Below are 12872 nucleotides of genomic sequence, written 5' to 3' on the forward strand. Positions count from 1 at the left end.
TTCAGGAATGATTATATCCTGAAGCAGAAGAGAAACTAAGATAAAATTAACTTTGTTCAAATGTTGAGGATATTATCCTTCTTTTCTGGAAGTGAAACAGTGAGACTAGGCTCAAATATCATATAGAAGAGTGTTTATGAATGCTGAATAGCTTATGTACCTATTATTCTCAGCTCAAAAACCTACTTTATTTGCTCTCCTCTGAGATGCTGGAAATAAAATCTACCTATAATTCTTTTTTTTTTTTTAATTTCTTTTCAGCGTAACAGTATTCATTGTTTTTGCACCACACCCAGTGCTCCATGCAGTAGGTGCCCTCTCTAATACCCACCACCTGGCTCACCCAACCTCCCACCCCCAGCCCCTTCCAAACCCTCAGGTTGTTTTTCAGAGTCCATAACCTCTCATGGTTCACCTCCCCTTCCAATTTCCCTCAACTTCCTTCTCCTCTCCATCTCCCCATGTGTACCATGTTATTTGTTATGCTCCACAAATAAGTGAAACCATATGATAATTGACTCTCTCTGCTTAACTTATTTCACTCAGCATAATCTCTTCCAGTGCTGTCCATGTTGCTACAAAAGTTGGGTATTTCTAATCATAGAGTTTCCTATCATTTCTATCAATTGGAGTGCAAACTGTAGTGATAATAGAAGTCAAGAGGAGGAGAAAGAAGACTTCGTTACATGTTCAGCATAAAGTATCAAATTGAAACTAGTATTTGAGGAGATTAGAAACAAAATGAAATGAAAAAATAATTGAAAATTGTCCAATCATCAATAATATTATAATATTATAATAATATTATAATAGATGATAATTAGACTTATTGTGAAGATAATTTCAAAGTGTATAAAATATTGAATTCCTGTGATGTATACTTGAAGTGGACAGGGTGTTGTATGTCAATAATAATTCAATAAAAAAGAAGAAAAAACACCTTTAAAAATAATAAATTTATCCAGTCAGGAGAGTTCTGAGGAAATGCTAAAGATTCTGATCTCCAACCTGTGGTTGGCTTTTGCAGTCATGATGTCATTTCTTCTTAATTCTAGATAGAACCCTAAAATGAAATTTTAGAATGCTCTTAATACAAGTTACTTCCCTTCTCAAAACAATTCAAGATAGAACCCTAAAATGAAATTCTAGAATGCTCTTAATACAAGTTACTTCTCCTCCCAAAACAAATGATGATACCACATTTTCTTCATGGCATTCTTCATCTCCATGTTTCTCAGTGTGTAGATCAGAGGATTGAACATGGGGGCAATGATGGTGTAGAAAAGAGCAAACACTTTGTCTTCTGGGTAAGTTGTGGCAGGCCGAATGTAAATGAAGAGAACAGGCACAAAGAACAGAACCACAACTGTGACATGGGAACTGCAAGTGGAAAGAGCTTTGGAGCGGCTCTCTGCAGGATAAGCCCTAAGGGTGTATAATATCAGAAAATAGGACACCATCAAAATCACAAAAGTCATCAGAGCAATCAGTCCTGAATTAACAACGACCAAGAGACCAATTCTGTATGTGTCTGTGCAGGCCAGCTTCAGTAAAGGATACACGTCGCAGAAGTAGTGATCGATCTCATTGGGGCCACAGAAGGGTAGGAAGATGGTGAGGAGGAACTGACTGGCAGAGTGGATTAAGGCCCCAGTACAGCAGGCTGTGATGATTGCGTGACACCTCTCTCTGCTCATGATGACGGTGTAGTGCAGGGGCTTACAGATGGCCACGTAGCGGTCATAGGCCATCCCTGTGAGGATGAAGATCTCCACACCTCCAAGAAAGTGCAGGATAAAAAGCTGTGTCATGCAGTTACTGTAGGAAATGGTCTTCCTTTCTGCCAGTAAATCAGCCATTAGTTTAGGTGTCACTGTTGAGGTGTAACAAAGGTCGGAGAGTGAGAGGCAATTAAGGAAGAAATACATGGGTTGGTTCATTAGTGGACTACACATGACAGAAATTATTATGAGCAAGTTTCCCACCCAAATAGCAACATAGCAAAATAAAAACAATACAAAGCAGAGGATTTCAATGTTCTTGTTTTGAGAGAGTCCCAAGAGAATAAACACAGTGACGTTATTCTTAGTTTCCATGATCCAGTGCAGTAAAAACGCTTAACAGTCTCCTGAAAAGACATAATGCACAAGTTAGTGCCGGACATGTGCATGGAGAATATAGATGATGACCCTGACATCATGAAGCTCTAATTAATGGATATGACAGCAGCATTTTAGAAAATAAAATCTGATATTTAATAATTTTTTCAGATTAGTTTTGTGATGATTTCTCATAAGTCAGTTTTTTAGAACATTATGTTCAATCTTGACATGCTTTATGAATGAATAAATCAGTAAATTAAAAAAATAAAAAAAATATTATTAGTTGACAAATGTTTCTCATTTCTAAAGGATATACAACAAAGTCCTCAGAAAGAACATTTTTCTGGGTGCTTACAAACACACATTTGTTAAAAAGAGGCAAGTATAAGTCATTAAAGTTGCTGTTAAATGATACAGAAGCAAACGTAAAGCTTGGCAGTGGTCACTAGTGGACTATGTGCTTCCCCAAAATAGTTTCAGGGTGAGGTAGAAAATGAACTAGAGATTTATATGATAGAAATATATTTACAAAGTGGAAGATAAAAAATCTCTGCAGGAGGCCTCTGAGTTGGTTTGAATAATTTTTTGATTGCTTGTTTATCTTTATGTAGTGATTTAGGAAAGTAAGATCCTGACCTTTTGAATTAAATGTTTATTTTTATATAGGATATCAATACAAATCATATACTTAAATGAACCACAGAATAAAGAGATGGTTAAAACTAAGATGGGCACCCGGGTGGCTCGGTGGGTTAAATCCTCTGCCTTAGGCTCAGGTCATGGTCTCAGAGTCCTGGGATCTAGTCTCCTGATGAGCTCTCTGCTCAGCGAGGAGCCTTCTTCTTCCTCGCCCTCTGCTGCCTCTCTGCCTACTTGTTATCTTGCTCTCTGTCAAATAAATAAAATGCTCATTTAAAAAAAATTCTAAAATATATATGAAATTAGAAGAGACCCAGAATCGCTAAGGAAATGTTGAAATAGAAAAACAAAACTGGGGGTATCCCATTACATGATTTCAAGCATTACTAAAAAGCTGTGATCACCAAGACAGCATGGTACTGGCATAAAAACAGACACATAGACCAGTGGAACAGAGTAGAGAGCCCATATATGGACCCTCAACTCTATAGTCAAATAATCTTCGACAAAGCAGGAAAGAATATGCAGTGGAAAAAGTCTCTTCAATAAATGGTGCTGGGAAAATTGGACAGCTATATGTAGAAGAATGAAACTCGACCATTCGCTTGCACCATACACAAAGATAAACTTGAAATGAATAAAAGACTTCAGCGTGAGGCAGGAATCCATCAGAATCATAGAGGAGAACCTAGGCAGTAACCTCTTCAATATCAGCCACAGCAACTTCTTTCAAGATATATCTCCAAAGGCAAAGGAAACAAAAGCAAAAGTGAACTTTTTGGATTTCATCAAGATCAAAAGCTTCTGTATAGCACAGGAAACAGTCAAAACAAAGAGGCAGACCACTGAATGGAAGAAGATATTTGCAAATAACAGTACAGACAAAAGGCTGATATCCAGGATCTAGAAAGAACTTTTCAAACTCAACACATACAAAACAGATAATCATGTCAAAAAATGGGCAGAAGACCTGAACAGACACTTCTCCAATGAAGACATACAAATGTCTATCAAACACATGAAAAAGTGTTCATCATCACTAGCCATCAGGGAGTTTAAAATCAAAACCACATTGAGATACCACCTTAAGCCAGTTAGAATGGCCAAAATTAACAATACAGTAAACAATATGTTTTGGAAAGGATGTGGAGAAAGGGGAACCCTCTTACGCTGTTGGTGGGAATGCAGGTTGGTGCAGCCACTTTGGAAAACAATGTGGAAATTCCTCAAGAAATTACAAATAGAGCTTCAATATGACCCTGCATTTGCACTACTGGATATTTACCCCAAAGATACAGATGTAGTGAGAAGAAGGGCCATCTGTACCCCAATGTTCATAGCAACAATGGCCACAGTTGCAAAACTGTGGAAAGAACCAGATGCCCTTCGATGAATGAATGGATAAGGAACATGTGGTCCATATACACTATGGAGTATTATGCCTCCATCAGAAAGGATGAATACCCAACTTTTGTAGCAACATGGATGGGACTGGAAGAGATTATGCTGAGTGAAATAAGTCAAGCAGAGAGAGTCAATTATCATATGGTTTCACTTATTTGTGGAGCATAACAAATAGCATGGAGGACATGGGGAGATGGAGTGGAGAAGAGGGTTGAGAGAAATTGGAAGGGGAGATGAACCATGAGAGACTAAAGACTCTGAAAAACAATCTGAGGGTTTTGAAGGAGCGGGGGGTGGGAGGTTTGGTGAGCCTGGTGGTGGGTATTATGGAGGGCATGTATTGCATGGAGCACTGGGTGTTGTGCATAAACAATAAATTCTGGTACACTGAAATTAAGAAAAAAAATATATATATATAATAAAACTAATAAGAAGAATGGAAGGCAGTTTACCTTTATGGTTTTTCTCCTGACTCACTGTACCATAATTCACAAGTCAATTTCTTCCCATCGGTCTGAATTATAGTACAGAGTTCTTTTTGATATTTATCCAAATCATGTCTTTTGCCAGACCCTTACAGAATCTTGACACTGCATAATTCAAAGAAAAAATGTGTAGGAAAATGTTTATATGAAGAGAAACAGTTGGGACCAAGCTTCCATTACTAATTATACCTATGTGTGACTTTGGATACCAAATTTTAAAAAAATTAAATGATCTCATTTGTAAAATAATAAAAAAAAAACTGACTGAATTTTGCCACAAAATGGTTGAGAAACTAAAAAAAAAAAAAAAAAAAAAAAAAATCAAGAAATGACCCTTGCTTTATTAACCATAAGAGTATAAGTGCTAGTGTTACCTAATCAGTAAAGCTGTCAATAATGAAGTGAAGTAAATATGGCTCCCTGTAGAAAATGAAATTTTATTTATTTTAAATTTTTTAAAAGATTTTATTTATTTATTTGACAGAGAGAGATCAGAAGTAGGCAGAGGAGGAAGCAGGCTCCCTGCTGAGCAGAGAGCCCAATGCAGGGTTCAATCGCAGGACCTTGGGATCATGACATGAGCTGAAGGCAGAGGCTTTAGCCCACCAAGCCACCCAGGCACCTCAGAAAATGAAATTTCAATGCCATAAAATTATTTTGACCAGGAAGATAACTTTGAGATCTGTACTAACCTAATCTCCTTGTTCTAAATAGAATTGATTTTAATTAAAAGTATGTAGAAAATACAGGACACTTGGCTGGCTTAATGGAACGTGAAACTCTTAATCGTGATGTTGTGAGTTTGAGTCCTATGTAGGGCATAGAGATTATTTAAAGAAAATCTTAAAAAATAAAAAAATAAATAAACAGTATATAGAAAATACATAGAATGAATGAAAATAGCTTCAGTCTCTTCATCATTCACCAATTATATTAAACCTACAGGACTTGATACGTGAAGAGACAGGCAATTTAGTTGCAGTTGATCATAGCTTCTGCTAACTTAGTTAAAGTCTCAGTGCTAATGAAAAAATAACATTGAATTGCTAACCCATGATACAATTGTTTTTCTGTAAGTTTTGACCTTAAAAGGCATCATTTATATTTACCATCTTTCTTTAGAAGTTTTGATATATCTTCTGCCCTGATATTGTTGCTACAGTTTCTCATCAATTAATTTTTAAATTCTCCCCTTATCACCCTCTTTTAGAAGTAAAGTCAACTGTATCACCCACCAAATATAAAATTCCTTTGTAATGCAGCCTTGAAACAAATGAATTTATTTCTTTGGTACAATTTTAGGATTTAAAATTAGCTTAGCAAGAATCATTGTAAAGTTAGTTTTCATGCCTCCAATGATACCATGAAAATTTCTTCTTACCTCTAAATAAACACATTATTTTAAAAATAATATTTGAAATACTTGCATGGTCATTTTTTAAAGTAATTGCTTGTTCCTTTGGATCGACATAAATAAAACCATTATCTCAATCATGTGCGTAGAAATACACAATCACCTGAATTGTTTTTCTTTTTCCCCTTCCCCAAAATTAACCAAGAAAATTCTACTACATACCTGAAATTAATCCTCAATGCAAATTAATTGTTAGAATATGTAGGTAAAGTCCATCATTCTGTCTTAATTTGATACAAAATTAAATTTTCAACTGATGAAATGTGGTATAACCTTATAACAAAACTGTAATGCTAAATATGTGGTTCAATTTATTTTCTCCAAACTTGAGTCCACAGATAATGCTTCATTTGCCTCTTTTTCTTTTTTTTTTTTCATTTCACTATTTCACAATATCATGTGATTCATCAAGTGGGAACTACCACATATATTTCTAGCTTCTCAATATTAGTTCATTAAAGATTTATTTATTTATTTATTTATTTGTTTGTTTAGGAAAGAGCACAGGAACGGGGAGGGGCAAAGAGAGAGGGAGTGAATCCTCAATCTGACTTTCCACTGAGCCCAGAGCCTGATCTCAGAAGCTGAGATCATGACTTAAAGCCAAAACCAAGGAGTTGATGCTTAGAAGTCTGAACCACCAGGTGCCACTCTGGCTTCTCAATTTTAGAGTGCAAGAGGACCTCTGATTTCTATTGTCAACTCAGTCATCAATTTTCAATGTGAAGTCCAAACTTCATTTCCCTCAACACTTTTGTTTGTCTAAAACATAAGCAAATTATTTGTTCCCTATATAAATCAGAGAGTTATGAATTTCAAATTTAGAGATAGATGCATGAGAACTTTGAAAAAATTACTATCCTAATGAATATGGTATTAAGATCAGTGTGATGCATGTACAAGAGTGGTAATACCTTATGGAGATAACAATTAGTTGACGATTTCCTGATAAAATACATATAGATCACCTAACTAGTATTTAGCAAAACAGAATTTGAAATCAGAGTTTTCTGGATCTAGAGCCTGAGTCCATACCTGGAACAGAAGAAATTTAATGTTAAAGATGTCTTTCCTCCAATTACCTAATTATTTCATTCAAAACCAGATAACCTCCAAAATCGTGATCCTTAAACTATTTCAGCCATTCTAATATTGATATGCAGATGACAAAATGAGACAATAAATTACAACAAACTATCTTAGTCTATAAAATGCAGAAAATATTCAAACAAAACTGCAATCCCAATCTGTTCCTCTCTCCTGCATATGTAGCCCAATTACAAAGAGTGAGAATAGAGAATTAAAAAATCTCTATTGGGCGCCTGGGTGGCTCAGTGGGTTAAAGCCTTTGCCTTTGGCTCAGGTCATGATCCAAGAGTTCTGGGATGGAGGCCCACATTGGGCTCTCTGCTCAGCAGGGAGCCTGCTTCCTCCTCTACTTCTGCCTGCCTCTCTGCCTACTTGTGATGTCTGTCTGTCAAATAAATAAATAAATAAATAAATGATATTTTTAAAAGAAAATCTCTATTATTTTAGAGAATGCAACTTACTCTTTGGGAAGAAAATGCACTAAATCTTGTCACGTCCTTGGATATGCTACTCCAGACACAAATAGTCCTTCTGTAGGAGCAGTGGTTAGAAGAAAGAGGTCATCATTTACTCCCTGCTGTAGTTCTTCCTTCACTGTAGGAATTTGTGTTCACTTGTTCTAGAGGCCCCTTCTTAAAAAGGACAAATCTAGTCTTGATGATTTATATCTTTCAGTTAAGACTTTGCTTGAACTTTGGGCTCTCTGCTATTGTCAAAGTTTTGAAATACCTTGATCATAATGAATATAATAAATTCTGGGTTTGTTATGAATGAGCGTATGATCTCATTTCATTACTTTACTACACTGTCAGTAGGTTTAATAATTTGTATAAAAGCTTGCAATTTGAGCATTCCACATGCATAACATAAACTTTTTAAATTCTCCCAATAATTTTGAGAAGTAAATATTTCTAATAAGCTCATTTAAAAAATGAAACTGAATCATAGAGAAATTAAGTAATTAGCCCGACCACAGACATAATTAGTAGAGTCTGACCATCTGAAACAACATGTCTCACTTAGTAACATACTTAGCAAAACATTATGTACTTAGCATAGTTACTGATACATAGTGAATACTCAATAGATATGAGATACTCTAAGGACTTAAACGAGTGCCTCACTGACCCCAATATTTTCATTTTTAATTTATGCCAAACTAAACCCAATATAGTGTTAAGTTTTGTGATCCTAAGTTTCCAAAGAACAGAGAGACAGTCTTATATTCTGTCTTGAAATACTAAAAGGTATTTGCACAAATTAAGCTTTCAATTCTTGCTGGGTATCCCCGATCTGTACGATCTTTGGCATTTATTGTTTTTATCTCAGATCTTTGTACTGGCAATAGATAAGTACATCACTGGTGGGTACATCTACCTCCTGAGACTGCTGTGAGATAAAATGTGAAAGTCACCCAGTACATTGTATGGATTTGATAAATATTTCTAATTATTTTATCTTTGTCCTATATCTTGTCAAATACAGGCTACCATTTATTTAACCAATACTCAGCAAATGTTTGTAAATAATTAAAATAAGTAGCTTCAATGATTTCAAATGGTCTATAAATAAAATACTCCATAAATGAAATTATTGTCCTGAGGCTTATTCCCAGAAACAAGGGCAGACAACAAAATAAACAGAGATAAGATAAAACGAGACTCAAGTTTTGAGATATTTTCATTTGATTTTTTTGGTGACCTGCGTAGGGTCATAGGTTCACTTAATTCTTGAATTCTTGGAGTTTGTTTGTTTTGAGGAAGGAGTTATCAATAACCATGATAGGGTTAGTGCAGGGAGTTTGTCTTTTCAATTTGGGCTTTATCACTTTTCTAGCAACCTGTGAATCGCATTTTCTTAATCAATTCTTTTTCAGCCCCACCCCCACAAGTTCTAAAAATGTTTTTTTGTTTTGTTTTGTTTTTGTTTTTGTAATTTGAAATTTGTTGTCCACCTAAACATCACTCCCCGTTGCTGTCTGCCTGTATCTTAGAATGTCGTATATCAATTTCAATGGGCAGCACTTTGAATTTATCACTGCCTCAACCTCAAAACAAGCTAGGCTATAAAATTCAGAGAAGATGCCTGTATTTAGCTTTAACTGAAAGTCAGTCAGCTAGCTGTACCGTGGAGGCAAAAATATACTTAGCAGATCTCACACAGTCAGACAGATAATGGGAAGGGAAGAGAAATAATTCACCTCATGTTCTTTCACTTTTTGTGGATCCATTCCTACTTCTTGCTTCTGGTGTCCCCTCTTTCTTCACTGAAATTCTGGTCATTCACCTACTGTCCAGAGCATTTCATTTCAGCTTCTTGAATTCACATTTAACTCAGTGCAACTCATCAGCCATTCACAGAAAGAAAGCTGGTATTATTTTAGAGACAACTGACATCACTCAACCAACATTCTCACAATGAGTCATATATTCAGAGCGACAGTTGGAAGTCTAATGGAATCATTTTATATCCAAAGGGATCAAATCACAATCTATATTTTCATCATTAAAATTAGCCCTAGAGATGCCCAAGCTCACATGATTAATTAATACTTTATAGAGAGTACATTATAAATTACGTTTCACTTATCCTAGAGCACTATTCTTTCTAAGAAGTTTGGATTTACCTTCCCAAACAGAAGTTCACCAGGTTGATTTCCTTTAGATCTAAGTTGACAAAGTGCAGCTAGGATTGGATCCGGATTATAAACAGTGTGCAAGCCACAATTAATATTGCATGCCATTTAGGAATTTGTCATTAGAACTTGCTCCGGGGCCCCAGGGACCATATTCTCCTGCACTTAAGGAATTCTGTCTTGGAAACAAACTTGAGGGCCTAATCCTTTCTTTGATCTCTATAAACTGAAAGAAGTTTAGACAGCCTTGGCCCTCATGGTAGATAATGATCTTCACCTCTCCTTAAAAACCATATTTATTATAGTCTCTAAAAGAATGGCAATGAGTTATAGAAGACTTCCAAGTATGTAGGTAAATTTCTGGGAAAATTATAAACTAATAAAGCTTAGGATTATTTTGTATTATTTTTAGCTTAGAGAAAAATAAAGATTTTTAAAAACGGAATGAAAAAGAGCAGGGGCAGGGGTAGGGGCAGAGGGAGAGGGAGAGAAACCTCAAGCAGGCTCCCCACTGACCCAGGGCTTGATCCCAGGACCGTGAGATCAGGAGCTGAGTAGAAATCAAGAGTTGGATGCTTAAGGGACTAAACCACTCAAGTGTCTCTGATTTAGAACATTTTTTAAAAGTTATTTGAAAATGAAAATTTGCACGTGAACAAAATTTGCATTTAAATGAGGGTTTTCAGGGTGTCCTACACTAAGTGCTCCTGTTTAATCTTCACAAAGACTCACTGTGTTCTTATTTGACCCACAAGAAAACTCTGTAATAGCTAAGATAAATACTTGACTGACTAAGGTCACTAGGCAAGAAGGAGATTGCAAATCAATGTCAAGAGAATATTTAGTTCTGGGAAGGGGAGCGGTGAGCACAGGTTGGTAGACTGTGGAAATGATGGCCATGTTCTACTTTTGATTCATACGGAAGTTACAGGGGTATTTCCTGTCCAGTTCTCTATCCCAACCCCAGCCTTCATCTCTCTCTGTCTAAGTGTATTCTATTTCACAAGTTAAATATGAGAAGAATACATAATGAAACAACCCTAAAACCATATTCAAGGCACTGAGGCAACCCAGGGTAGAGTGTGAAGTTGGATTTGCCTTCAGAGAATTAACTTGAAAGCAAGTCTAGGAGTTTCCTTTTGGTCCGGTCTATTCCCACTCTCCTAAGGAGATTGGGGTTTTTTTGTTTGTTTGTTTTTTAAACCTTATTGAGGACTCATTGACAAATATACTGTGTATATCTGAGGTGGACAGTGTGATGATTTTATATGCATATACATTGTGGAACTATTATGAATACATTATTACCGTCCCTTTCTATAGTTCACTACTGTGTGTGTGTGGCAAGAATGCTCCACTCTCAGCAGCTTTGAAGTAGACAAAACTGTATTATTAACTGTTATCACCATATTGTGGTTAGGTCCTCAGAACTGATTCTTCTCCTAACTGGAGGTTTCTACCCTTTGACCTAGGTCGCCCCACTGAAACCTGATTTAAGGCATTCTAATACTTTAATCAAAGAAACCTTCCCCAGACGAGGTCATGTGTTCACCATTATTCCTATTCTCAGCCCAGAACTTCCATGGATGTCCATTGAGTTCCTAGTCACCTCCAAACCATGCCGTCATCTCCAGGCTCTGCTCTGAAGCCCCTACCCGTGAATCTTTCTAGCTTTACTTCCTCACCAAGGAAGAGAATTTGTTCCCATACACCACTGTCCTCTAACGTAGAGGTGTCATTACAAAAGTCTTAATAGTTATGGTAACACTTAAGAGGTCAATGTACCATAAATGGGCTATGACTTAAAAATGATGAATGAGTTAATATTCAGTCATAAAGCACAGCAGGAAGAAAGTTGTTGAAAGAAGACTATGCTCTTGATAAAGGCTGCTGTGATGTATTGTAAAAAGTCTAGCTGTGTTTATTCACAAAATGCATTTTGTATACGTTAAGTTTGGATAGAATCCGGGCAACTCCAAAGGTAATTAAACATGCATTTGCTAGCTGCCTATCTTGTGTAGTTAAACATCAACTTTAGCAGTTTGGAAGAATTTATTATAAATTAAATTTCTCTAAATAACATAGTATCTTCTCTGTGAGTTCCTTTCTTCTAGAAGATGGTCAAGAAGAGAGCACCATGAAGACAGTGCCATTGAGAAAAGAATATGGAAATAGTCATAGGACTTCTGTTGTAGATGATTAATGTCTTAAGTAATAGCTATCCCATGAGTCCTAGCCACTAATCAATTTCTCAAATGCAATTTCAATTTATCATTTCATATTTAAGTGACATTAATAACTTTACTTATCAGTTTTGTGTTGTAAATGAAGAATATAAGATAAGAGTTGTTTGCTGATATGAACAAGAGTCAAGCCAATACAAAATGGTGGTAGTATATCTTTATTATCACAGAAAACTGTGTTTTCATTTATTATTTCCTTTCTCACTTTAAGATGAAAAAAGTATATATATATATATACAAGAATTATATTGAAGTAAAATTTCTATCTTGAAAAAGTTCAGTTGGCCCTATTGGAAATGGAATGTATTTCTCAGGTCTATGTGACAAGGCAAGCTGATATGTGCTTTTTCTCCCAAACGCACAGTTTTGAGGTCACTCAACTAACCCAGCTCTACGGGAATGGGATATGCTCTACTACTTTTCTCATCTTGTCTTTCCACATTGTGAGTATCTGTGATGCAATAAACATGACAACAGAAATGAAAATTTCACCCTCTCCCTTTGTCTCTATCTATGACACGTTAAGGGAGATGGGGTCGGAGGGGGTGCGGCAGTTCCCACAGGGCAAATATGAACACACCTTTTCGTTGCTTTTACTTTGGTTTAGAACCAAATTATCATCACATAATTTATGTGATGGATTTTTTTTATCACATAATTTATTTCACATAAGAATTAGATGAATATCCTACAGAAAATAAAGTTCAATAACAAAAAAAACTTTTTTTTAATTTCTGAAAACCACTTTTAATCTCCATCTCTACAGAATAACCAAATGTTGTCAAATCTATAAATTTCATATGCAAATAAATATTAAAGTTCATAAGCAGCCTCACAGCTTCACAAATGCTTACTGTATGT

The 12872-nt window shown here is 35.8% G+C and overlaps 1 protein-coding gene across 1 annotated transcript; it reads right to left on the bottom strand.

Annotated features, from left to right (window-relative positions):
• Positions 1-1166: 1166 nt before the first annotated feature.
• On the bottom strand, positions 1167-2096 carry LOC132009518 (olfactory receptor 4P4-like). The gene has a single exon (XM_059387614.1). The coding sequence runs from the start codon at positions 2094-2096 to the stop codon at positions 1167-1169; it is 930 nt and encodes a 309-aa protein (XP_059243597.1).
• Between the last annotated feature and the right edge of the window lie 10776 nt (positions 2097-12872).

Source organism: Mustela nigripes, chromosome 1 (genome assembly GCF_022355385.1).
Source record: "Mustela nigripes isolate SB6536 chromosome 1, MUSNIG.SB6536, whole genome shotgun sequence".
In the NCBI taxonomy this organism is placed as follows: domain Eukaryota; kingdom Metazoa; phylum Chordata; class Mammalia; order Carnivora; family Mustelidae; genus Mustela; species Mustela nigripes.

Coding starts and splice junctions, on each gene's coding strand:
- LOC132009518 (XM_059387614.1), bottom strand. CDS start 2,096: ATGGAAACTAAGAATAACGTCACTGTGTTTATTCTCTTGGGACTCTCT.